Source organism: Triticum dicoccoides, chromosome 1B (assembly GCF_002162155.2).
Source record: "Triticum dicoccoides isolate Atlit2015 ecotype Zavitan chromosome 1B, WEW_v2.0, whole genome shotgun sequence".
NCBI classification, from domain to species: Eukaryota; Viridiplantae; Streptophyta; class Magnoliopsida; order Poales; family Poaceae; genus Triticum; species Triticum dicoccoides.
The window spans coordinates 192,139,264-192,166,642 of NC_041381.1; the positions used below are offsets into that span (position 1 = coordinate 192,139,264).

General features: G+C 45.0%; 1 protein-coding gene across 7 annotated transcripts; it reads left to right on the forward strand.

The window, feature by feature from the left end:
• Positions 1–501: 501 nt before the first annotated feature.
• Positions 502–3,226, forward strand: LOC119327759. Of its 7 annotated transcripts, none has more exons than XR_005158688.1 (4): positions 503–1,245; positions 1,342–2,540; positions 2,639–2,722; positions 2,807–3,221. XR_005158688.1 is itself a non-coding variant. In XM_037600856.1 (3 exons), the coding sequence occupies exons 1-3, from the start codon at positions 1,060–1,062 to the stop codon at positions 1,865–1,867; spliced, it is 336 nt and encodes a 111-aa protein (XP_037456753.1). In that variant the 5' UTR covers positions 509–1,059; the 3' UTR covers positions 1,868–3,217. The 7 variants fall into 7 exon arrangements, 1 of the variants encoding a protein (XP_037456753.1); XR_005158692.1 differs by having other exon boundaries at positions 506–1,245; positions 1,342–1,435; positions 2,475–2,540; positions 2,639–3,225; XR_005158694.1 differs by having other exon boundaries at positions 502–1,245; positions 1,342–2,886; positions 2,978–3,223.
• The last annotated feature ends 24,153 nt before the right edge of the window (positions 3,227–27,379 follow it).

Below are 27,379 nucleotides of genomic sequence, written 5' to 3' on the forward strand. Positions count from 1 at the left end.
GGGAGATGGGGGCGGGGTGTCGGGTGGGGCGGCGCGAGGGTCAGCGCGGCGATGGGTCATCGGCGGGAGGCTCACCAGAGCCGGGGGCTGGAGGTGGGTTGGGGTGGAGCTGTGCTGCCATGGGGATTTCTGGATCGGGGTGGGGGAGGTTAGGGACGGACCGACACCGTTGGTTTTCTGTTGATCTCGGGAACGCCTCGTCGCTGCGTATATAGAGGGCGGCGTGATCCAAATAACTATTCTAATCGCAGGATTAGAATAGCGCTGTCATATATATAGGACTGGACTATTCTGTTACCCGTAACAGAATATAAGGAGCGATCCGACGAACTGAGAAAAAAAAGGAAAAAAGACCGCCGTCCCCGACCTGATAAGCTCCCCCTCCACCAATGCGCCACCGGGGCCTCCCCTCCCCCGCCGCGCCGCCACTGCCTCCCGCTCCCCCAGCACGCCGCCGCGGCCTCCCCTCTCCCCCACCGCGCCGCCGCTGCCTCCCGCTCCCCCAGCACGCCACCGCGACCTCCCCTCTCCCCCAGGCGCCGTCGTCTCCCCACCTTTTCCCTCAGCTCCGGCCACCGCCCCCACCCTCTCCCCGGCTCCGGCCGCTGCCCCCACCCTCTCCCTCGGCTCCGGCCGCCGCCCCGACCTTCTCCCTGGGCTCCGGCCACTGCCCCGCACTCCAACCACGGATCGACCCATCGTCGTTGCCCTGCACCAGATCGCGCCACCCAGAACCACCCGTCGCCACCACGTCCTCCCCGCGCTGCCGCTATCTCTCCTTGCTCCACCGCCAGCCGAGCACCTCCTCACCTCCATTGTTGTTCAGCACTTCCTCCAGTTCCTCCCGTGAGGGCTGCGCTCATCCACTCCTACTGCTGATCGAGCTCACTCCAATCCCTCCACCATGCTACCTCCTCCCGCTGATGAGGCTCCGTTGATGCAGCGCCCCGGCCGTTCACTGTCACCACCCCGGGCCGTTCAACGAGACAGCGCCAAGTCGTTCGACACCGCAGCTCGGGAGGCTGCCTCCTTTGACAGCTCCTGATCTCTGGAACTGCCATGGCTCCCTTCCGGCACAACTCGCTGTCGACAACCTCCTTTGACAGCTCGCCTTTGAGGCCCACCAGACTCACACGACGACGCTGGCCGTCCACAGCCACCACCACAGGCCGTTCACAGCCACCACTCATGGCCGTTCACAAAAAACACCCCAAAGTGCATACCATACATGAGGACAAGGGTGAGGTATGTGCTTGTCTGTGTCAAGTGATTTGTGCCAGGCTTTCACCAAAAATTTACCTCGGTCCTTAGTTCTAACATGGAAATAATTTTCAATTGCAGGAGCCAGGAGGAGGCAGCAGGAAAGAGCTAAGCGATCTTCAGTTCACGTTTGCTACGATTTTCAGTCCAGCCGGCTTACTATTTCATCACCAGGGTAACTAAAAAGCTCTGCGTCTGATAGAATATCTCTTGTTATAACTTTTAAATTTGTCTAGATGCGAGGAACAAAATCTCCAGCGAACTTTTGCTTTGCTGATATAAATCAAGCTCTGTTTTGTTGTTGAGAAACAACAGTATGTTAGCAGCAGGAGTTAAAAAATCAGCTGCTTTCAACTAAATCAAAATGTGTCGCGCAAGTTCAGGTATACCTGCTGCAGGAGTTCAAAAAGCTGAAGAAACGAAGCTCAAACCAAGTTTAAAAACTGTTTCCTAGTTGTTTTTGGTTAATTCGTTGTTATGGACAGTAAAAAATACACACTGTTGTGTAATGCATGTGTGTATTGTAATTGTAATTGTGGTTTGGAGTTCAGGAAAAGATAACAAAAAGGGACGCGGCGATTCGGTGCTCAGGCTCATCTTCACCTGATATCTAGGACGTTGGCTGATGCGTTGGGATTGGGAAAAGAAGGACAGACGCGTCAGAGCTGGTTCCACCGAAAAGTAAAATACAGTCCCTATACGGGCGTGTTGTGACGGTTTTCGCCCGGGTTCCCGTTAATTAATCGGGCAATTCTCTTCTACTTAATCAATGAAAATGGCAAATCTTTTGCCTCGTTCCAAAAAAAAGAATATTTGTATTTCGGTCAAAATTGCATTGGGCAAAATATTTAAGTAAACGTGAATTTGAGCAGATTTAAGTAGAACACAAATTTCATCCAACTCTGGTTATATTTCAGTCAAAGTCAAGTCAGATTTTTTTTTTCACTCGGCCAGACTGAACCGAAATAACAATGCGGTTGATTTCAGTGATGGCCCAATTCTGATCGCAATCGAGAAAATGAGCTGTGATAAAACATTCCATAGATCCAAAGTACATTATGGTCAACTGTATTCCCTCCTCACAAAATATCATTAGTGGATTCGTAAGGATTGCGACTTCTTTTAGTTATCTTTATTATTATTCTTTGTTGCGACTGGTGCTACTGTGCATTATATTTTTCTTAAAACACTTGGTTCTTGGGTTGATCCATTAGGATGATGGTGCAGTAGCCATTGTACTTAAGAACTTAAAGGCTGATCTCGGCAACATACGCAACGAGGTAAATCCACATTGTGAACTGATAACCAAACAGTCAGTCTTTTACTTCCAATTCTCTGTTGGCAATCTCACAGATATGAATTGTCTCAATTCTCTTAGGTTATCAGAATGATTGCTGGCATGTCTGAAGATCAAACATGCATTGCCACCTGGGATGTGCCTGAAACAGTTGAAGGGAAAATGGTCTGTGTCCATTGCATCTCTTGTGTTAAATAGCTTATCCTAGAGTAATACAGATTAATATTAGTTTGATGTTGTTCCGAGCAGATTTGCCTATTCCTGTGACAAAATTGATGTGTGCATGGCTCTCTTGTCCCTTAACAAAATTGATGTGCAAGTCCCAGCAGGTTCCAATCAAGTTAACGGCTTTTCTTCTGGTACTTTGATGGCTTGATTATTTAGGAGGATCGATGCCTGAAAACAGGAGTTCATGTGCAGAACAAAGAAGCAGAGATGAAGAGGTGTCAAGATAAAGGAACTCACATGGGAAATTCTGAATCTTCAAGGCTCGTTTCATGTATTTAATATTTTGAACTGTTAAAGATGTTATTGTACTTTTTGTCTATTGATATGTGTTTAGAATAATTATTCACAGTAAAATCTGTGTTTAGAATAACTATTGAAGATGATATTACATGGGATTCAGCTTCTATGCCTAGAATAAGTATTCACAGTAAAATCTGGATGTGCATAGCAGCTAGTATGCAAAGTTGATCATGGTGCTACTGGCAGGCGCTTGCACTGTTTTGTTCTTCGCTGATCATATCAGCTTGTAAAATCTATACAGTATAGGCTAAGCAATACTGCGTATTGGCCTTTTCTAACAGGTGTTCAGTTTATAAAAAGGTTGGCCAACAAAATTATTCTGTAGCAAGCCTAGACATCTGTCGCTAGAACTCTTAGCAGCGGGCAGCTAGTTGCATAGCAAGAATTATTTTACACAAAGCAGTCCGCATGGCACCGCAGGCAGATGAACTCGCGGACGCGGACGTTGCTAATCCTGCAATTAGCGCTTGCGGATGGTGCGGAAGATGGCGGAGGCGCAGCAGACTTGTCCACTTGCACCCTGAATCGCGAATTTGGAACAGTCAATCAGAAAATTCGCAGACGAGCCAACGAGAAGTGTGATTAAGCTTGTGATGAGAACGAGAGCTTCGATTGGACACTAGGGCGGCAGGGTGATGGGAATGGGGGAGTGGTGTTAGGGGTCCGAGAGGATAAGGACAGCCATGGAGACGACCTCCGTCGAAGCCGCATGGCTCAGGGCGGCACAGAACTAAACCCAGGCCGTGTCCACCGTGACGAGCCGTCTATGCGCTGCCGATGAGGCCATGCATGGCCCACCTGAGTTTTTACGTGAATACGCTGTGCATATAGCAATGAATACAACTATACGCACAGATCCTTATGCTACCGAACGGATGAGATATCGGGATCAGCTGAGCTCGGGCTCAGTTTTGAATTTTCGAACAAAAAGGTTCATAGAAGAACCCAAAACATTTGGTAGTTCCGTAAGCCCAAATTTCAGTTCAACGTGTTTTCTATCATCAGCTCATTAAGAACCCCAACAGTTCAATGTGTGTGTTTAAAAAATAGTGTGGCTATATATTAAAAAATTAGTAGCTCGACAAAAAAGAAGTTTAACCGATTCAGTGCAAGTTTTGCTTCTGAAAACTCACATTGTTCATCATGTACTGATCCATTTCAACTGTGGATGTGTTTAAAAAAACTGATGTTCAGCATGTACTCAAAATGCCATTAAAAATGAAGAGTAAATAGCATCAGTGAGTTCTAGTACCTATATTGCAAAAGTTCATTGACAAAAAAATATCAGTACAGTACAATGCTTCAGTTAGAAGATCACTGATGCTATTTGCTTCATAGTTTCTTTGTTCTTTCAACTTCTATTTTAACCTTTTCTTCTGTAGATTCTGCATCTTTTTTATTTGTACTGGAACTAGAGTACAAGTTTTACTTCCAGGCAAGTTCAATTGAAAATACGCTCTTAGTTTTAGAAATTGAAGAATTCTTTTAGGAAGAAATAGCCTTTTGAGCTACTATTGATGGCTAGCATTTGTGCCCCGAAGGTATTTGTGCTTATTCCTAAAAGAGAAAAAATGCATTTCACTCACTTATGTTAGTATGTTCTTTCTAGCACACAAGATGTTGTGTTAATCTGTATGAGAGCATAGGATGCCTAAATGCAGAAGTAGTTCCATAAAATGTCATTGTGTTAAAAGATGCACAAACTATTGTGTTTTTTGGTACCTCACGGCAGTGTGTAGCCCTTGTATGCCTTCTAAATACTGATGCATGTTTTTCTTTGGTACTTGTCTTCAGTACTAGTTTGGAAGGCCAGGAAGTTCTACTTCTGGCATAAGCCAACGGAGCATCGGTCGAAGAAGGCCGATGCGCCTCGTGCCAGCTCCGGGCATTGCCGGAGGCCCTACCTGTTCTTCCACCGCCCCTGTGTACTCACCATCGAGCCTATCCATGCACAGCTCTAGTAGCCCAGCGTCACAATACAAAGTGGCCGGTGGAGCAGCTCCCTCCTCTCAGCTGCTCAATGGCTTGCAGAGGCATGAGTTGCTAGGAGTTCAACATGCAGAACCGTGCATGTCCATGTCCATGTTCCTCCTAGGTTTTAATCTGAAGGCAGTGACACCACTAAGGAAAAAGAAAATAATCAATATTTTATGTAGCAATGCAATGGGCATTTGGCTCAGCAAATCTTACATTACTAGAGGTATCTTCATAATTTCTTTTACTGGAAAAAATACAAGTAGTGCAACTTATCTCTTATGACCAGTACACAACCTTGAGTCAAATAGAAATATATGGAAAGTATGCCAACAGGTGGTTGCTATGAACCTTGTGTGCCTGTACAACATGTGAAACTTTGTGGAAAGTGTTGTGACTTCATATGCTATGGTGGCAACTTTTGTGTGTCTACACATCTTTCTAAACCTTGTGGTAGTGCTAGATATTTCTATGAGATGTATTGATGAGCTTCAGGCTTGTCGTTGTTCATGCAGATTAATTCTTTGTTAATTGCTATTGCAGATTCAGTAAATGTAGCCTTTGTCTTCTCAGTGAAGTTTTATTGTGAAGATTTTTGATGATGCAAAGTTGCATCTGTGTACAAATTTCTTATTTCTATTGCTATTGGTTCAAATGACCAATTGCTATAAGTTCCTATTGTGTGTTAGAGAACAATAGTGTTTGGCCAGTTCAAGCTTTGCACTGGTGGAAATTTTTTTGTACCTTGTGCGAAAGCACTTTATTTTCTGATGATTATTATTGTTGTCATGTCAGTGTGCTTGAACATTTGCTATGCAAGAAATAGGCCTGTGATTTTTGTGTTGCGGTGGGTGCTATGGATAATATGAAAATGTGCAGTCAGTGTGGTGTATATGTCATTCATCTATGAAAATGTGCAGCTGGTGTGGTGTATATGTCATTCATGTACATGTACTATATGTGTGGAAAATTTTCTGTCTATGATTATATGATTGTTACTTCTTCAAAGAAGATATACATGACCATTTGTTGTGGATGCAAGAATGAAAGAAATGGTTTAGATAAATAAATCAGTACAAATTTAAAACAATGATCAGTTCAAAATGAAAAAAATGGTTAGTTTGAATTTAAAAATCAGTTTGAAGTAAAAGCCGTGATTAGATTGAATTCTAAGAAATGGATGATCAGTTCAAATTAAAGAGAATAATCAGTTTGGATTAAAAAAGTTGGGTGAATGTCCTACTATTTGCTAGCTTTGGCATTGTAAAAGCACAATAAGTTCATAATTAAGGAAAGTTGTAAGTTCAACATGACATCCCAGATGAGGTTGGGAAAAAAAGCTCAAACAAAAAGAAACCCACGGAAAATCAAAATGGTAAAAATTCAAGTAGTAAATTGAGAGAAGTCCAAAGCACCGTTGCAAAAAAATGCTGAGTTAAAATAAAGACACACAAAACTTTTCTTTTTGAAAAAATGTCATTTAGTTCAACGATATATCCCATGCGCATGTTCAGGGATGATGATATCATAAACCATTGAAAAGTTATGAAGAAAACCGTACCCAAAACATAGAGTAAATTCTAGTCTATAGAAACTTGCTTAGTACAAACTCATAAGGAGATCAATACGAGTTCAAGTGATCAACCCCTAAACATTTTCTTTTAAAAAATCATTTAGTTCAACGATATAAATCATGCAAGTTCGGGAACGATAATATCGTGAACCATTAAAAAGTTACGAGAATAACCATACAGAAAAAACAGAGTAAAGTCTAGTCTGTGAAAATACGCTCAGTACAAAACCATACGGGCATCCGTTCAAATACTCCTTTTTTTGGAACCTTTCAAAATTACTCTATGAAAAAATTTGGTACGTACTTGTCGAAAAAAATCGCATCAGTTCGAGAGGCATGGAAAATAAAATTTGGTGCCAATAAAGTTCGAGGGAAAAAACAACTTTAAAAGGAAATGTGAGAAGCTCACAAATTAATTCTGTGACATTGACGCCCAAGTTCTACAACTGATCCGTACAAACAAAAACGGTGGTCCGTTCTACAAAGGAAAATTGGTTTAATTAAAAATATTGATCAGTACAAGTTAAAAACGGTGGTCCGTTCGGAATAAAAGAAATGACAGAAATTCAAATTGTAAAAGTTCAAGCAAAAGGAAACCCCTTACAATTCAAATGGTAAAAGTACAAGTCATAAAATAAGAGAAGTCTAGAACATCGTTGTAAATAAATGTTTAATTCAAAAAAAGAATAAAAAAACATTTTCTTTTTGAAAAAAATATCATTCAGTTCGATGATATAAACCATGCAAGTACAGGGCCCATGATACAATAACATTCAGTTCAACAATATAAACCATGCAAGTTCAGGGCTAGGATCCAGTAAACCGTTGAAAATTTACGAGAAAAATATTACCCAAAAAACAGAGCAAAGTCTAGTTAGTGGAAAAACGCTTAGTACAAACCCATGCAAGCATCAGTACAAGTACCTTTTTTCGGAATCATTTAAAATTACTCTACAAAAAATAGCTCAATACAAACATACACATATATCAGTACGACTACTTTATTTTTCAGACGAGAAAACGTAGGATCCGTCATGCCGTATTCAAGATTACTCTTAAACGGTTGCAAAGTAGAGAAAACGTCCAACATGACTAAGTTTCGCATTTTCGATAGCTATCCAACGGTATATTATTTGCCCCATTTCGACAAACTTTTTAAAAACGGCGTTCAAAACCAATTTTTACCGTATTTAAATCGTAAGGAATTAGAAAAAACTTTCTATATGCAAAAGTTGCACATTTTTCATAGCTTTCCAACGCCGTATCATTTGCGTCAATCTGACAAACCGTTTGCAAAAAAAAGTGAAAAAACATTTCACCCAGAATTTCACCATTTTTCAAATTACTTTTAAATCATATTGAATTTGAAAAAAATAGTAGATATATGGAAGATGTGGATTTTCACAAGCCTTCCAACGCCATCTCATTTGCTCAATTCCGACAAACCGTTTGAAAATTAAGTCCAAAATACGATTCGCGTTTTCGATTTTGAAAAAAATGTTTTTTTCAAAACTGCTCTTAAATCATAAATTTTTTTGCAAAAACAAATTATAAGATTGTAATCTGGATGTCAAGAGCTTTCCAACGATATATTACACGCCCCGTTTCGACAAAAAAAATGCAAAAAAAATTGAACTAAAGAAGACGATTTTTAACAGCAACAGAAATCATCAGTTCAATCGCTCAAATTTCATCAGTTCAACCGCTTGAATTCATCAGTTCAAGTAGGGTAACAGAATAATATTCTGTTACGCGTAACAAAATAACCATTTTAAGATGTATATATATGCCCCATCTTTAAATTAGATCTGGCCGAAGCAGGACGAACTCCTACCAAATGATCGCATACGAGCAATTCAAGAGGAATTGGCAGGATTCTTTATTGACTACGTCATACCTAAAGATAGTGAATACCATCGGGAATTGCAATGCGATTTTGGTAGATGATGTGAGGGATCCTAAGAGATGTTATATTGTATGTATGCCTCAATGTGTACTACATATAGTAGCATCGAATAGATATACGATAACTTGTTGTTCGACCAACAGGCACGGAGAAAGCAAGGTCACTTCTCTCTATATATTGATCATGACGATGTTGTGTAATAAATGGTTCCTTCATTGCTTACTAGCTAGCGTCGAGTTCTCTCTATATGTAGTAGCTAGCATCGACCAAGCACGGAGAAAGAGAGGTCACTTCTCTCTACATATATGTAGTAGCTAGCTAACACAATATGAAACCCTTAAACCCTCTGAAACCCCTACCTAAACCCTTCCTTAAAAAAAACCTAGCGCATGGCAGATGCTGACGCGTGGATGCATTTTAGTCCCAGTTGGTGTTACCAACTGGGACTAAAGGTCCTCCTGCATGGGCGGCCCACAACGGCCATGTGGAGCCCCTTTAGTCCCGGTTCGTAACACGACCGGGACTAAAAGTGGTGGGCATTAGTCCTAATCATTTTGTCCCGGTTACAGAAACAGGACTAAAGGCCCTCTAGAACCGGGTCTAATGGGTCGTTTTCTACTAGTGTACCATTTCACTCGGATGGCTATAGAGGATCATTCGGTTGTATCCACACAGCAGGCGCAGGAAATGGAACGATCACAAAAGGCATCTGAAGCGACATGGTCATTATGTAAAGTATATATTGTATATTTAAGATGTACGTTACTTCTTGTAGTGGCCAATGTTAATGTGTTGTAACTGAACCCTCGTATCAGGGAACAGGAGGGATCAAGCGCACTCTATATAAGCTGCCCATCCCACCTAGACAAGGGTCCGCATCCCTTGTACTTACACACTCATACGCAGAGACAGAAAAGCTCCAGGAGCATAGGACATATGGCTCATTACTCTTCCGAGAGGGGCCTAAACCTGCTAAAACCTCTTTGTGTTACATTTGAACCTAGCGAGATCCAGCATCTTCCCTACCTCTCTCTCGTACTGTCAAGCTCATACCCACAACAATTAGCAATCACCGTGGGGCTGCACATCTAGCGATCTATGGTGCAAGTGGAATTTACATCTTCTCTAGCTATCGGAGTGGAGCTAGTCAAAGGAAGTGAGTTCTTCTTTGGCTCGACCAGTTTTGTTGCCGATGATTCAGCATGGCTTCAGGATGCCCCACTAGACATGGATGCTTTGCCCCTGCGCGGCGCACTTTCATGCCAGCGACTAAATTGTTCTGCTCCGCCGGTCCCTCAGCCCCGTACCACTATCGTGACAGCAAACTTTGGTTCGTCGTCGCCACAAGCGTTCAGGCAAGCCACGCCTTCACCATTGGACCCGGCACACGGCTTCACACCAAGCTTCAGCCTCCCATGTAGCAATGCTCCAATGAGTCAATTCACGATCTCTGTGCATCCACCCACAGGGATGAGGAAAGTTGCAGGAGACTCTCACCCGTCGCTGAAGTATTCATGACCTAAGTCACCTGGCATGGGGGAACCGTCTGGCACGCTCACTCATGATGGACGGGAAAACCAGGACGGCAGTAATACAGCGGTGGACGGCCGCAAGGGCGGTGGTGCACATGCCGATAACAAAACCATTGCACCCCTTAGGAACAAATTGACGAGCTCAACCGAGTGGCAGAACAAACTATGCAAATCCCATTTGCTGATACTCTAGAAGGAGCTAGGCCCGAGGCGGCTTGTATGGCCGCCTTGGCTCAAAGGGAGCGTCTAAGGTTGAAGGATCAAGCTCTAGAAGTAAGGGCCCGCAATATCCCAGATTCCAGTTGCCCAAGGAAGCAGTTATGTTCAAACACAGGCACACGAAACTTTCAGGTACTGCGCATCCCGGTCCAGAATTTGGCCACGACCACAAAAATAGTTGATGCCCTAAAACCCTTCGTATCAGTAGCAGAACGAATTTGACATGTTCAAGCTTTATTGAAAGCGGCAATGGTGCAAAATTCTGCAATTACTCGGTCGCATAATTGGACTCACAATGAATCGGCTCGGGCAGAGACCACTCAATCAGCTCATAGTCCCCATGGCCATGGGCTACGTGTTGGGATACGTAGCAGAAAATAAAAAAAGTCGACATACGATCAAAATCCTGGAGATTAGATCACATCATTACCCATGAGTTGCCGCAGAAAAAGATTTGGTGTAGATCATACTTGAAGTTTCATGAACTATTCATGATGATCCCTCTAACCAAAGACCGAAAGCATGGCCTCTCTACGGATTGCATGCGTACGGGTTTCATGATCTGGCAGAGCTTCGCCTTCTAGAGCTTAGCGTCGCCGAGAATTAGATGAGGGAGAAGAGAACCTCACGGGGCTTCTCTATTATGAGGATTAGAGAGAATTAGATTTAACTCTAATCTAGATCAACTCTAAATTAGAAATAGAACTAGAGAACTAGAGGATGCTCCAAAACTTTTGTGTGTCTCAGGGGGCAAAATATTCTAGTATATATATATATGTATGGAGTGGGGGAGGGGGCGCCTCCTAAGGGAGGATGACTCCCCATCCTTGGTGCGCTGGCCTAGGGGAGGAAGAGTCCTCCTCCCTCTCCAATTCGCCCATCTCTAGCTTGTCATACAAGCTAGGAGCACCCCCAACTCTTATTGGGACTATAGGCCCGCCCAACAACTCTTCACTAGTAGGCCTTATTGATATTTTCTTTATCCCATTGACTCTAAATAAATATTAGGGACTCCTAGATAATTATCTAGTCCATCTATGTTTTATATTAGATTCCCGAAAACAATTTCCATATATATATATATATATATATATATATATATATATATATATATCATTTTTCTGTATTACCCGGTATTCCCCAAACATTTCCGGTAGCCCTGAAACGCTTTCGGTTTCTCTCGAAACTATTTCTTTTATTGCCACTAATTAAGTGTCTCCAGGGTAAACTTTTAGGTGCTTGAGTTTCAACTGAATTCTAAATGTTTTCCATTCAGTGTTAATTCAAAGTCTCCATTGAATTAACTCAGTGTCTCAAGTGACACCAATATTCACCTAGCAAACATTGTTAATTCAGTGCTAATTTAGTTAATTTTAGGTGTTAATTTTCTGGCAAACATTTACAATTTAGTGTTAATTCAGTGTCTAGTGTTAATTTCAGCTGGAATCACTTTGGTATTAATTTGAATTTCCTCACAATTCAGGTGTGTTACAAATTTGTGCACATATTTGCTAACAAGCACAATGAGTATACTCCAGTGCTAAATTCTTCCTGTCGGTGCCAAGTCCAAAAGGATCAGGTGTGACTGGAACATTCCATTGCTAATTTCTTGTGTTTGTATCCATTGTGTCCATTGTGATTCTAGTTTTTAGAGACTGGACATAGTCCATATCCAGTGTTGCTTCTCTTTGTTCAGAAATTTCATTCAGAACAGCAAAAATAAATGCAGGGATTTGTTTGTTTTAATATTCTAGATGTTGCGTGTTTCAAATAGACAAAGGATTCAGAAGAGTAGTGTTCTAATCTCTAGTTGATTTCTTTTCTGAATTTTATCATTTGGCAGTGTGTATTCTCAAACTGTAATAGGAAAAGAGAGACTTAGGGCTAGTGAATAACGATGATGGTGTGTAAACACATGCAACATCAATATGTTTTCCAATTATGTGTGTACTTGTAATCTATGCTACCATTTGTTGCTTTTGAAATGATGTGATCTAGCAAGGCTGTTCTGATTTTTAATGCTTTGATAAGGTGACTAATTAAATGGTTGGTGGTAAGGCTGTGAATTGGTTGGATATTTTGAGAGCCCATTTTCTTTTGGAAGAAGTAGCATGGTTGGTGCTAAGGCTATGAAGGCTATTCTCATGTAGAAGTAGCATGAAGTTGCAGGATGGTCTAGGGCTTAATCTTTCTTTATAAGATTGTTAATAGTGAATAACGTGTCAAAATGTTTAATAAAAAGTTACCATGTAATTTAATGGTGGTCGGAATCATAGATCACAGGGTGGATGTTTTGCTGCTTCTTTGGTAAGCTGAAGGTACAGGATGGTTGTGCGCGAATGAGATTTTGGGAGGATCCTTGCTTACACACATCACTTTCCTTTGCATTTTTCTTTTGAACTGAACTTAATCTAATACTATTGAAGACTTGAAGTCTCATGATGTTTGCAATTCTAGAATATTTTTGTAGCTAAGAATTCTATGGGTGTCAATATACTTTAAATTTAGTCTTATGGGCTTTCTATGAGCACCATGTGCTACTACCACTTTTCCAATCTAAATGATTCCTCACATACATTTTAAACCATGTAGGTGCAATAAGAAAAATGTTGGCCTTTCTAGTTTAGCTGCCACAACCTTTCTAGTTTGGCTATCATGGCAGTATTTCTCGTTTGGGTGCCACGACAGCCTTTTCTGGTTTGGCTGCCATGACATCCTTTTCTAGTTTGGTTGCATGCCATGGCAACTGTCGGTGTCAAAACCGGCAGATCTCGGGGGTAGGGGGTCCCGAACTGTGCGTCTAGGCGGATGGTAACAGGAGACAAGGGACACGATGTTTTTACCCAGGTTCGGGCCCTCTCGATGGAGGTAAAACCTACTCCTGCTTGATTAATATTGATGATATGGGTAGTACAAGAGTAGATCTACCACGAGATCAGAGAGGCTAAACCCTAGAAGCTAGCCTATGGTATGATTGTCGTTCGTCCTATGGACTAAATCTCTCTAGTTTATATAGACACCGGAGAGGGCTAGGGTTACACAGAGTCGGTTACAATGGGAGGAGATCTACATATCGTATCGCCAAGCTTGCCTTCCATGCCAAGGGAAGTCCTATCCGGACACGGGACGAAGTCTTCAATCTTGTATCTTCATAGTCCGGGAGTCCGGCCAAAGGTCATAGTCCAGCCATCCGGACACCCCCTAATCCAGGACTCCCTCAGTAGCCCCTGAACCAGGCTTCAATGACGATGATTCCGGCGCGCAAATTGTCTTCGGCATTGCAAGGCAGGTTCCTTCTCCGAATACTTCATAGAAGATGTTTGAACACAAGGATAGTGTCCGACTCTGCAAAATAATTTCCACATTCCACCGTAGAGAGAATAATACTTACACAAATCTAATCCGCTGACGTATTCCGTAGTGTGACATCACGCCACGGCCAAATCTTTATTCGTTTTACTGTCCCACCTCAGCGCGTTTAGCGATGCGGTTTTCTTGGTACGTCTTGTCAAAGCAGAGATCGTGTCCCCTTATTCTGAGATTCTCATCAATATGGGTGTGGGTAACCCAACCGCGCCATTAATCGCGGCGCTTGAGAGATAAGCGAGTTTTACTAGGCTAGTGGGGGCTCACAGCTGCGGCCGCCCATATAAGGGGATAAGGATCTACCCTTTCCATCTACGCCTTCTTCCTCCTTCGCTTATCCATTCCTGCGCACTCGAGCTCCAGCGCCCAAATCCGCACTTCCCACCTCAACCTTCTCCAATCATGTCCAGAGCGGGAGGTAGATGGATGGCCTCCACCGTCACGGAGGGGCACATCAAAAAGTTGAGGAAGGTCGGATACTTGTCTGACGACATCGCGCACCGGCTTCCAGATGAAGGGCAACTCATCCCCACCCCTAGGCCCCATGAGAGGGTGGTATTCCTCACCCATTTCCTCCGTGGACTGGGCTTTCCACTCCACCCATTTGTCCGGGGGCTCATGTTCTACTACGTCCTGGATTTCCATGATCTGGCCCTGAACTTCATCCTCAACATCTCGGCGTTTATCGTCGTGTGCGAGGCCTTCCTCTGCATCAAGCCTCACTTCGGCCTATGGCTGAAGATCTTCAGCGTCAAGCCGAAGGTCGTGGGCGGCCAGCAAGCGGAGTGCGGAGGCGCCATGGTGGGCAAGATGCCTAACGTCACATGGCTCGAGGGCTCCTTCGTGGAAACCATCAAGGGGTGGCAATCGGGGTGGTTCTACATTACCGAGCCGCGTGACCCTGAATGGGCAGCGGTCCCCGAATTCCAATCTGGCATCCCTACCCGGCTCACATCCTGGAAAGAGACGGGCCTGTTGTGGGGTAATCCGGAAGAGGTGGCCGGACTCCAAACCTGCGTTCAAGACCTGGTGAACAAGAAGGTTAAACTTGTCAATGTAGTCCAGGCCATGTTGTTCCGCTGGATCCTCCCGTGTCAACGACGGGCCTTCAACTTGTGGGAGTTCGACCCGGCCCAGCACCAGGCTTTGTCCAGGCTCTTCGACACAAAGCACGAGGACGCCTGGAAGGTGCTATTCAAGAGCTCCGAGGTTCCCCCTCCCGTCACTAAGGATCGCGGATTCTGCACCAAGCGCCAAGCCACCGAAGTAAGCTTGTTTTTATCCTTTACAGGACACTTGATTTTCATAGTTTGACTCTATGTAGGATCTAAACTCCCGCTCCTTTGATAGTACTGGAAGAGGACGTCCGAACAGTTTGACTGTTCGTCCCTTTTACCTGAAGGCCCAGCAGATGCACGCTTAACGAAGTTGCTAGTTCCGGCATCCCACATGGTGCCGGAGAAGAAGGCCACGGGGACTCGAAAGAGTTCCCGACGCCCGGTGGTGTCAGATTCATCGCCCGACGACCCCAAAACGCCCTCCGCCTCCAAAGACGAGGAGGAGGAAGAAGAAGCCTCTCCCCCTCCAGCGGGGGGAGGAAAGAAAAGGAAGGCCGCCCAGACTGGGGAGGCCGGAGGAGCCAAGAAGGGGAAGACCCTCCTTCCGGACTACGCCTCCGACGGCGGAGAGGAATGGCCATCCAGGGCAAAGCCCCTCGCAAAATCGTAAGTATCCGGATACCAGAATAACTTATGGCGTTCCTCTATTGTACAATACCTTCTGACGCCGAATTCAATTATGTAGTCCGCCCAAGGCTCAGCTCGGCGATTCGTCGAGTGGCTCCCTGGACTCGTCGGATGTGAATAGTGCTTCACTCCTGATGGCTACCTCCCCCCGCCCTACGGACGATGCCGAGGTGGAGTCCCAAAAGGGGACAAACCAGGAGGAGGTGGTCCTGGAGGCGCCGCAAGGCGACCTCCCAGACTCCAGGCCCAAAGGGGATGAAGCCCCAGATGGATCTAAGTCCAGCCCTAGGCCGGACACCGCTCCGGAACCTTCACTGATCCCGGAGTCCGGCAGGCGGCCCCCTTGCAAGAAGGGCAAGTCTACGACGCCGGCGGCCTCCATCCAACCGGAAGCGCCAGACAATTTGCTGGAGGCGCTTAACGGCGCCTCCATCGACAAGGAGCACCGCACTATTATGAGTGCGGTGATCCAGAAGGTTCAGTCCGCCAAGAGCGGGCTAACAGAAGCCTGTGCCAGCCTTCTAACAGGCTTTGAGGTATGTATTTAAGATATGTAAAAATATTACCGCATAGACAGTAGCCCCTGATGCTCAGTTTGGTATTCGGAAAGAAAAGCCGAACTGAGGATCTAAAAAGATGTATGCAGGAGTCTAACATAGATATGTCAATATGGGGAATGCAGGTTGTGCTGCTGACCTCTGCCGCACTGACTGCGGAGGTCGATGCATTGAAGCAGAGCCTCGAGCGGTCCGAGAATGAACTCGGCCTTGCCAAAAAGCGGCTCGAGGACAAGGAAGGCAAGTAATACCTTATGGAAGTATATAAAAGATGTGGTTGCAAAAATAGCAGGAATAACATGAGAAATGCAGGGGCTACGAGCGAGGTGGCGGCCCTGAAGGAAGCGGTGTCCAAGGCCGAAAGCAATGCGGCCGCGGAACGCACCGAGCGAGAGAAGCAGGAGGCGCGGGTGGCGGAGGTGCGGCAAGAGCTCCAGGCTCTCGTGGAAAAACACGAGAGTTTGGAGCGTGACTCAAAGACTCGAGAGTCCGAGCTCGCCTCGGCTCTTGAAAGCGCCAACACCGCTAAGGTCGAAGCCCAAAAAGCCCTCCAGGAAATTGAGGCAATGAAGAAGATAGCGGCGGGTAAGGCATTCTCCATGCAGAGCAAGCACGTGAAAGTGAATTTTCTGTTACTTACCCAAATCCGGAGCTCTCCAAGAGCATTCGCAGATCTACCCTGCAGTGTATCCGATGCTGCCACATTCTACCGGGCCGAGGAGGGGAGCTCGACGGAGAAGGTGTTTTGGTCTCAGTATGCTGAGGCCGGACACCCAGTGCCCTTGAGCAACCAGGTGAAGCAGCTGGTCGAGCTCCATAAGGTGGCCGAACAAGCCATGAAAGGCCTCATAGTTCGGCTGTGTCCCAAGGAAGCCATGCCTGGGAGCTACTTCGGGCTAGTGAGGCGGCTGGTGGATGCCTGTCCATGGATTAAAGTCGTCAAGCGCTCCATCTGTATCGAAGGTGCACGTAGGGCCCTTGCCCGTGCTAAAGTGCACTGAGGAAAGATGGACGCTGAAAAGCTTGTGACGGACGCTCCCCCGCCGCGCAAGGAGTATCGCGCGCCCGAGATGTATTATGCGAGCGTCCTAAAGGGTGCCCTCCTTATAGCGGGTGAATGCTCCAAAGATGTAATTTTTGAGTAAACTCGCATTTGTTATCCTGTACGCTTGAAAACTTGTTCATATGCGCTAAGCAACGCTTGTGAATTTAAAATATTACCTTCTGTGCGGCCGTTTATTAAATTTGAGAGATGGCGAGTCGTCAGCTTCTTCCCCCGTGCCGCGAGTGCTGGGGTGTTCGGGATAAACTTGAGCGCTCTTTTTCCCATTCTTGGGTCCTTCGAGGAAGGCGCTCAACGCAACGAACAAGGCAACCAGACTATAATGCTTGAACACTCTCACTTAGCCATAGAATTCTATAATTTTAAATTTCGGCGAAGCCCCTAGTATTCGGAAGACCGAATTCGGGGTGCTATCCACGCCTGGGCCGGACAAAGCCGGCTCCTTGATCTAGGCGGCATAAGTCTTTAGGGACTCGAAGACCTCTCGAACAGCGACCGGCTCTCGCCCTATCATGACGGTCAGTTTTAGCTTTCTCCACTATGGTGCTCAATCCAGCTCAACCGGGGCACAATCACAGTGGTTCTCCGAGTGCTACCTTAGCCGATATAACAGAACGTAAGGTACCAAAACATGGGAGCCGGGCAAACCCAACTATTGACCCAAGACATGATTCGGAGCCAATGCATATAATGCTATAAGTTCGGGGTGCCGCACTTGTGAAAGTGTTCAGACTTATCACACCATATTTTGGGGTACTTAAGCCCCTGGTGTATTTGGCCGTACCAAAGCGTACAGATGCAACATGTCATAAATGAACATATATAGGTAAAACAAGGAATTCAATAATAGACAAAAGCTATGCATTGTTTGTGTAAAAGAATTGCGGTAAAAGCAGAACGTACAAATAGTGCGATAAGTAAGGATGGGACTATTTGACATGTCCCCTCCAGAAGTAAGCTGCGGGATGATATGTAAAATTAGTATACTGCTCGTTATGGAGACCACCTAGACACTCGACATAGCTTTCTTCTTCCTTGGTTGTTGCATCGTGTGTTCGGCGATTCTACTGGCGGACAGGGCTTCTTGATAAAGGAGTCCTGAAAGTAAGAAAAAAAAGAATTACGCAATCGGGAGCCCCTGGTGTGGTTGAGCCGCATTCTGGGCCTGCCGTGGTCGTGCCCCTCCCCCTATGCCCATGGTATTTCCAGAGCGTAATTATGTACGCGTAGTACTAGCTTCGCAATTTCGCGAGGGCTGGGGTTGGGGTCGCATTGCTACGCATGCTCGGGACGTGTCGGGCGGTCTTGTTATAGGTTACTCCGTGCGTGCTTGATGGTGTCCAGACATTTAATGGACGGACTCGAGAGTTGCCTTGAGAGGCTGCTTTGTATTTTCGCCGCGAGGGCCGCCGTATGCTCCTCCGTTCAGAGAGAGCGTTCGGTGTTTCCACTGACCATAATGACTCCTCGAGGGCCTGGCATCTTGAGCTTGTGGTATGCGTAGTGCGGTACCGCATTGAACTTTGCAAATGTGGTTCGTCTGAGCAGTGCGTGATAGCCGCTGCGGAGTGGGACTATGTCGAAGATTAACTCCTCGCTTCGGAAGTTATCCGGAGATCCGAAGACCACTTCAAGTGTAACTAAGCCTGTACAGTTGGCCTCTACACCTGGTATGACGCCTTTAAAGGTCGTCTTTGTGGGTTGAATCCTTGAGGGGTCTATGCCCATTTTGCGCACTGTATCCTGATAAAGCAGGTTCAGGCTGCTGCCGCCGTCCATCAGGACTCTAGTGAGGTGAAATCCGTCAACGATTGGGTCTAGAACCAATGCGGCGAATCCGCCGTGGCGGATGCTAGTGGGGTGGTCCCTTCGATCAAAAGTGATCGGTTAAGAGGACCACGGGTTGAACTTTGGGGCGACTGGCTCCATCGCATATACGTCCCTTAGTGCACGCTTCCGCTCCCTTTTGGGTATGTGGGTTGCGTATATCATGTTCACCATCCGCACTTGTAGGGGGAAGCCCTTCTGTCCTCTATTGTTCGGCGGCCGGGGTTCCTCCTCGTCGTTGCTATGTAGCCCCTTGTGATTGTTTTCGGCATGTAACTTGCCTGCCTGCTTGAACACCCAACAATCCCTGTTGGTGTGGTTGGCTGGTTTTTCGGGGGTGCCGTGTATCTGGCACGAGCGATCGAGTATTCGGTCCAAATTGGACGGGCCCGGAGTATTTCTTTTGAATGGTTTTTTCCGCTGACCGGGTTTATAGCCTCTGAATCCGGCATTGACTATCGTATCTTCAGCATTATCGCTGTTAATGCGGCGCTTGTGCTTGTTGCGACGCGACCTGCCATTGCTGTCCTTGGTATCCGAATTACCAGGGCTCTTGGTCATGTTGTTACTACGAGCTAGCCAGCTGTCTTCTCCCGCGCAAAAGCGGGTCATGACTGTTGTGAGGGCTGCCATGGATTTCGGCTTTTCCTGTCCTAGGTGTCCGGCGAGCCATTCGTCGCGGATGTTATGTTTGAAGGCTACAAGGGCCTCTGCATCCGGACAGTCGACGATTTGATTTTTCTTGGTTAGGAATCGTGTCCAGAATTGTCTGGCCGATTCCTCTGGCTGCTGAATTATGTGGCTTAGGTCATCGGCGTATGGTGATCGCACATAGGTGCCCTGGAAATTGTCGAGGAATGCGGTTTCCAGGTCTTCCCAACAACCAATTGACTCTGCTGGCAAGCTGTTAAGCCAATGCCGAGCGGGTCCTTTAAGCTTGAGTGGGAGGTATTTGATGGCGTGTAGATCATCACCGCGGGCCATGTGGATATGAAGGAGGTAGTCCTCGATCCAGACCGCAGGATCTGTTGTGCCATCGTATGATTCAATGTTCACGGGTTTAAAACCCTCAGGGATCTGATGATCCATTACTTCGTCTGTAAAGCATAGTGGGTGTGCGGCACCTCTGTATTGGGCTATATCACGACGTAACTCGAATGGGTTTTGTCTGCTGTGTTCGTCCCGGCCGGATTTGCTGTATCCGGCGTGACGGTTGTCGTCACTTGTAGTGAGGCGCCCATGTGATCCGTAGATCGATCTTGTCTGCTTTGCCTTATCCTCCAATATATCTCACAGGTCTGGCGCATTTCCCCGTGCCTTGGTACTTTTTGAGCGGCGCCGGGGTGCGGCTTGAGTTGAGGGCCGGAAGGCCTCTCTGTCGCGGCCACGGGGTGGCCGATCGGCCGCATCATACGCTGGTGATGTAGGTTTAGTTGCTTCCTCGTCTAGTTGGGGTAGCAGCCTGCGCTTTGGGTAGCTCTTGGAGGGGCGTTCGAGTTCGTACTCTTCGGCCGCAAGGACTTCAGTCCATATGTCAGGTAGCAAATCTTGATCAGCTCTAAGCTGCTGCTGCTTTTTCTTGAGGCTGCTTGTTGTGGCTATAAGCCTGTGTTTGAAACGCTCCTGTTCGACGGGATCCCTAGGCACGACGAATTCGTCGTCGTCGAGGCGTGCCTCGTCTTCGAAGGGAGGCATGTAATTATCGTCCTCTACCTCTCTGTCTGCCGCTCTCTCATGAGGGCTGGCTTCTCCATCCTCCTGTGCTAAATCCTGCTGGAGGGGGTTGTCTTCGGCACTTTTCGGGGTGTTATTGTCTCCCGTGCCGTAATCACCGTTTTTGCTGTGGCAGGATTTAGATCGGCGCCGCAGACGCCGACGCTTAGGCTGTTTTTTGGAGGGGTCATCCTCCGTTTTTCCATCGTCGTTCCCGTCTTTTGGGATGTCCACCATGTAAATGTTGTAGGACGAGGTGGCCTTCCAGTGCCCTGTAGGTACTGGTTCTTGGTCGTCTCCAGCATCGTCGTCCATACCGTCGATGTCTTCGGAGTCGAAGTCGAGCATGTCGGTTAAATCGTCGACAGTGGCTACAAAGTGGGTGGTGGGTGGGTTTTGAATTTCTTCGTCATCCGCATCCCAGCCTTCCTGACCGTGGTCCGCCCAGGGCTCTCCTGATAAAGGGAGAGACTTTAGTGAATTCAGGATGTCGCCAAAGGGCAAGTGCTAAAAGATGTCCACGGCGGTGAACTCCATAACCGGCGCCCAATGGGTTTGACTGGCAGGGGCGCGGAAGGCCCGGAGTCCGGAGAGGAGTCCGGTACCTTGGAGTCACGAGCTTCGCAAGGGACAGGGATAGTATTCAGCTCCATCACCGTAGAGATATCGGCCCCCGAGGCGGTGTCCAGCCACCCGTCCTCGGTCGGCGCAGTCGGCTCCGAGCTAAGGGTCGGAGCGGACACTTGTGCAGCCTCCAGGGCACTGTCCAGCAGCAGAGCTAGATCGTGCCCATCATGACACTGCAGCGCGCTTGGCTGTGGCTCGAACCCATCGAAGATCAAGTCTCTGTGGATGTCGGTCGTGTAGTTCAAACTTCCAAATCTGACTTGATGGCCAGGGGCATAGCTTTCAATCTGCTCCAGATGGCCAAGCGAATTGGCCCGCAGTGCAAAGCCGCCGAATACAAAGATCTGTCCGGGGAGAAAGGTCTCACCCTGGACCGCATCGTTGTTGATGATCGGAGGAGCCATCGGGCCTAAAGATGACGACACAAAGGAACTCTCAATGAAAGCACCAATGTCGGTGTCAAAACCGGTGGATCTCGGGTAGGGGGTCACAAACTGTGCGTCTAGGCAGATGGTAACAGGAGACAAGGGACACGATGTTTTTACCCAGGTTCGGGCTCTATCGATGGAGGTAAAACCCTACTCCTGCTTGATTAATATTGATGATATGGGTAGTACAAGAGTAGATCTACCACGAGATCAGAGAGGCTAAACCCTAGAAGCTAGCCTATGGTATGATTATCGTTCATCCTATGGACTAAATCTCTCCGGTTTATATAGACACCGGAGAGGGCTAGGGTTACACAGAGTCGGTTACAATGGGAGGAGATCTACATATCGTATCGTCAAGCTTGCCTTCCATGCCAAGGAAAGTCTTATCTGGACACGGGACGAAGTCTTCAATCTTGTATCTTCATAGTCCGGGAGTCCGGGCAAAGGTCATAGTCTGGCCATCCGGACACCCCCTAATCCAGGACTCTCTCAGCAACCTTTCTTTTTTGTGTATACTCTTTTTCATCTTGTGTTATGGTGCTAATCACATGTACATTCACCGTCATTGATTATTGATGGAAGCAGCAAATAATTATGGATTTGAATTTGACTCCTTCAGAGGGAGAAGATGAAGCTCTTGATCTAAACTTGATTCCTCAATAGGAAGAAGATGAAGCTCCTGATCTGAACTTGATTCCTCAAGACGAAGAATATGAAACTCTTTATCTGAATAGGATAAGAGAAGAAGAAGCTCAAGAAGAAGATGGACAAGGTAATACTCCATGAATCTAGATATGATGCACCATCATCTAGTACAGGAAGTTTGGATTACTTTGCTTGCACATGTTCCTAAATTTCCTTTTGCTCCTTTTTGTAGGTGATCGATCCAAAAAGGAATAAACTGTCAGATAAGGAGAAGTTTGGTGTTTACTTTGCTTTTTGGGTAATTGAGAGTAGAGATGGAGTTATTCAATCATGTGACAAGCTGCTCATCGCAACCCTGTTGAATATAAGCATACAATCAGCTAAAAGAGTCTGGGTAGATGAAAAACAGATGGCCGACGGCCAAGAAGTGGATTTCTCAAATAAGAAGAAAGGAAGAGTTGGCCAAAAGCAACAACCCCACTCAATAGAAGAAGGATAGTTCGAGCTCTGGCAAGGTCTCTAGATGTTTCCCGCTCAACCCTACACAGGAGGTTTCACTACATCACAAACACTGTCAAGCCTTTCCTCAAGCAAGAGAATAAGGTTGCAAGATTGAAGTTCTACATGTCCATGCTCGATGCATAATGGATATCAACTCCCTTCCTCTATTCAAGCCAATGAAAAACATGGTGCATATGAGAAGTGGTATGATATGAAAAGAGTGAAGAGCACATACTATGTACTGCCAAAAGAACCTGAACCCGAGCTCACCATGTAGAATACTACCAACATTGGGAAGGTCATGTTCCTAACTGTTGTGGCCAAGTGATATGTCCATTTTGCATCATGTTTACCTACTGTTATTCATGTTGTTTTATTGCATAATAATGCTTTTGGGAGTAATTCTAATGCCTTTTCTCTCATAATATGCAAGGTATACACAAGAGGGGAGAATTCTGGCAGCTGGAAATCTGGACCTGAAAAAGCTATGTCAGGCTACCAATTCTGCACAACTCCAAATGATCTAAAACTTTACGAGGATTTTTTATGGAATAAATAAGAATACTAAAGCACATAAGTACTGGAGGGGGCCACCCTGGTGAGCACAAGACACCAGAGCGCGCCCTAGTGGGTTGTGCTCATCTAGGCCCACCTCCGGTGCCCCTCTTCTGGTACATAAGTCATTTTGACCTAGAAAAAGTAAGCGGAGGACTTTTTGGACAAAGCGCCGCCATCTTGAGGCGGAACCTGGGCAGGAGGACTTTTGCCCTCCGGTGGAGCAATTCCGCCGGGGGAACTTCCCTTCCGGAGGGGGAAATCATCGTCATCATCATCACCAACAACTCTCCCATCTTGGGGAGGGCTACCTTCATCAACATCCTCAATAGCACCAATTCCTATCAAACCCTAGTTCATCTCTTGTGTTCAATCTTTGTACCATAACTATAGATTGGTGCTTGTGGGTTACTAGTAGTGTTGATTACATCTTGTAGTTGATTACTATATGGTTTATTTGGTGGAATATTATATGTTCAGATCCATCATGCTATTTAATACCCCTCTAATCTTGAGCATGTTTATCATTTGTGAGTAGTTACTTTTGTTCTTGAGGTCATGGGAGAAATCATGTTGCAAGTAATCATGTGAACTTGATATGTGTTCGATATTTTGATGATATGTATGTCGTGATTCCCTTAGTGGTGTCATGTGAACATCGACTACATGACACTTCACCATATTTGGGCCTAAGGGAATGCATTGTGTAGTAGTTATTAGATGATGGGTTGGGAGAGTGATGGAAGCTTAAACCCTAGTTTATGCGCTATTCCGTAAGGGGCCGATTGGATCCAAAAGTGTAATGTTATGGTTAGAATTTATTCTCAATACTTTTCTCGTAGTTGCGGATGCTTGCGAGGGGGTTAATCAAAAGTAGGAAGTTTGTTGAAGTAAGAACAACACCTAAGCAATGGTCCACCCACATACCAAATTATCAAAGTAGCGAACACAAATTGAACCAACATGGTGAAAGTGACTAGATGAAATTCCCGTGTACCCTCAAGAACACTTTGCTTATCATAAGAGACCGTTTTGGCCTGTCCTTTGCCTCAAAAGGATTGGGCTACCTTGCAGAACTTTTTTTACTACTACCGTTACTTGATCGTTACAAATTATCTTGCTATCAAACTACTCTGCTACTTCCAATTTCAGCACTTGCAGACATTACCTTGCTGAAAACCATTTGTCATTTCCTTCTACTCCTCGTTGAGTTCGACACTCTTACTTATTGAAATGGCTACAATTGACCCATATACTTGTGGGTCATTGAGGCTATTTTCTGGCACCGTTGCCGGGGAGTGAAGTGCTTTTGGTAAGTGGAAATTGGTAAGGGAACATTATTTCTACGTGCTAAAATTTATTGTCACTTGTTACTATGGAAAACAATCCTTTGAGGGGTTTGTTCGGGGTATCTTCATCTCGAATGGAACCACAATTATTTGCCCCTCAACCTATTGCACCTACTAAAAATATTGAATATGAAATTCCTTCGGGTATGGTAGAACAACTGCTAGCTAATCCTTATGTAGGAGATGGAACAAAACATCCTGATATGCACTTGATATATGTGGGTGAAATTTGTGGATTGTTTAAGCTTGCAGGTTTGCCCGGAGATGAAGCTAAGAAGAAGGTTTTCCCTTTATCTTTGAAGGGGAGGGCATTGATATGGTATAGGCTATGTGATGATAATGGATCTTGGAACTAGAATTAGTTGAAATTGGAATTCCATCAAAAAAATTATCCTATGCATTAGTTCATCATGATCGGAATTATATATATAATTTTTGGCCTCGTGAAGAAGAAAGTATCGCTCTAGCTTGGGGGAGGCTTAAGTCAATGTTATATTCATGCCCCAATCATGAGCTCTCAAGAGAAATTACCATTCAGAATTTTTATGCTCGGCTTTCTCGTAATGATCAATCCATGATCGATACTTCTTGTACTGGTTCTTTCATGAAGAAGACTATTGAATTCTGGTGTCAGCTTTTAGAAAGTATTAAACGCAACTCTGAAGATTGGGAACTCGGCGAAGGTAAAGAGTCAGGTATTGAACCTAAGTTTGATTGTGTTAAATCTTTTATGATACCGATGCTTTTCAAAAGTTTAGCACTAAATATGGACTTGACTGTGAGATAGTAGCTTCCTTTTGTGAATCTTTTGCTACTCATGTTGATCTCCCTAAGGAGAAGTGGTTCAAATATCACCCACCAATAAAGAAGAAATTAAAGAACCGGTAAAAGCTAAAGAAGAAACTATCATTTATAATGTTGATTCAGTTCTTCCCACTGCTTATATTGAAAAACCGCCTTTCCCTGTTAGGATGAAGGAACATGTTAAAGTTTCAACTATGGTCAACAAAAGTTATATTAGAACACCAAAACCAACTGAACAAATCAAAGTTGAACCTAGTGTTGCTATGGTTAAAGATCTCTTGGTCGATAATATTGATGGGCATGTTATTTACTTCTGTGATGAAGCTGCTAGAATTGCCAAACCCGATGAAAAAGATAAACATAGACCAGTTGTTGGCATACATGTTGTCTCAGCTAAGATAGGAGATCCATGTTATCATGGTTCATGTGATATAGGTGCTAGCATGAGTCATATTCCTTTTTCCTTATATGATGAAATTAAGAATGAAATAGCACCCGCTGAAATAGAAGACATAGATATTACTATTAAACTTGCCAATAGAGATACTATATCACCAATTGGGATTGTTAGAGATGTTGAAGTCTTGTGTGGGAAAATAAAATACCATACTGATTTTCTTGTTCTTGGTTCCCCACAAGATGACTTTTGTACCATTATCTTTGGTAGACATTTCTTGAACACTGTTAATGCTAGAATAGATTGTGAGAAACAAACTGTCGGTGTTAGCTTTGGTGATGAATCTCATGAGTTTAATTTTTCCAAGTTTAGTAGAAAACCGCATAAGAAATATTTTCCTAGTAAGGATGAAATTATTGGTCTTGCTTCTATAGATGTACCTCCTACTGATCCTTTAGAACAATATTTGCTAGACCATGAAAATGATTTGCATATGCGTGAAAGAAATGAACAACAACCTCTGCTTAAACACAATCTACCTATTGAAACTCTAGGAGGTCCTCCTCCACCTAAAGGTGATCCTATGTTTGAATTAAAGAAATTACCAGACACTTTGGAATATGCTTATCTTGATGAGAAAAAGATATATCCTGTTATTATTAGTGCTAACCTTTTAGAACATGAAGAAGAAACATTATTGAAAGTTCTAAGGAAGCACCGAGCTGCTATTGGATATACTCTTCACTACTGTAGGATGCTGCTAATGCGACACTACGATTAGAGACCCTTTGACGAAACTGTGTGCGATGCATTAATCGCAAACGGAGGTGTAAAAAACCATCAAAAAAGGTGCAAAACATTTGCGATGACGGATGCATCAAACATGGTTCAGATTTTTGTTGCGTGTGCGATGCAGGGCATACGGTCCAGTTCAATTAACTATTTGCGATGAGGAGGAACAAAAGAAACAGGCAGCTAGATGAAGGCGTCTTTGATACACAACATACGGTTCACTTGGATGAACAGTTTGTGTTGAGACAAGAGAACAGAAACGGTTCAATATAACAAGATGTGTGTGATACGCGGCAACCAGGTTTGTAATCAGAAATGTGTGCGAAGACCGACAATAACACACACGGTTGCTGCTAATATGACGTGTATGTTGTGCGATGGGATTTGCATACAGAACAACACACACACACACACACACACACACACATATATATATATATATATATAGACACACACACACACTTATAAGGACATGGTTGCATAACCAAATTGAACATCCAATTACATAGGTGGCTACTACAACCATGGCATTTGGACACACCAAAGTAAACTATTACATGCATAATTTCATAGGTGGCTACTACACACATGACACTTCCACACATCAATAAAGTAAACTATATATTACATGCATGATTAACTAGCATAAACGATCATCTGATCATCATCGACTGCTTGTGATGCTTGCTCTGCTTGTGGCTCGATCCGGGCCTATAGA

What these genes read in the sequence shown, in the direction of transcription:
- LOC119327759 (XM_037600856.1), top strand. Translation starts at nt 1,060, where the DNA reads ATGGCTCCCTTCCGGCACAACTCGCTGTCGACAACCTCCTTTGACAGC. An exon ending in TACATGAGGACAAGGGTGAG is followed by an intron (nt 1,246 to 1,341) that starts GTATGTGCTTGT and finishes TTTCAATTGCAG; the next exon opens with GAGCCAGGAGGAGGCAGCAG. An exon ending in CTTACTATTTCATCACCAGG is followed by an intron (nt 1,436 to 1,811) that starts GTAACTAAAAAG and finishes TTTGGAGTTCAG; the next exon opens with GAAAAGATAACAAAAAGGGA.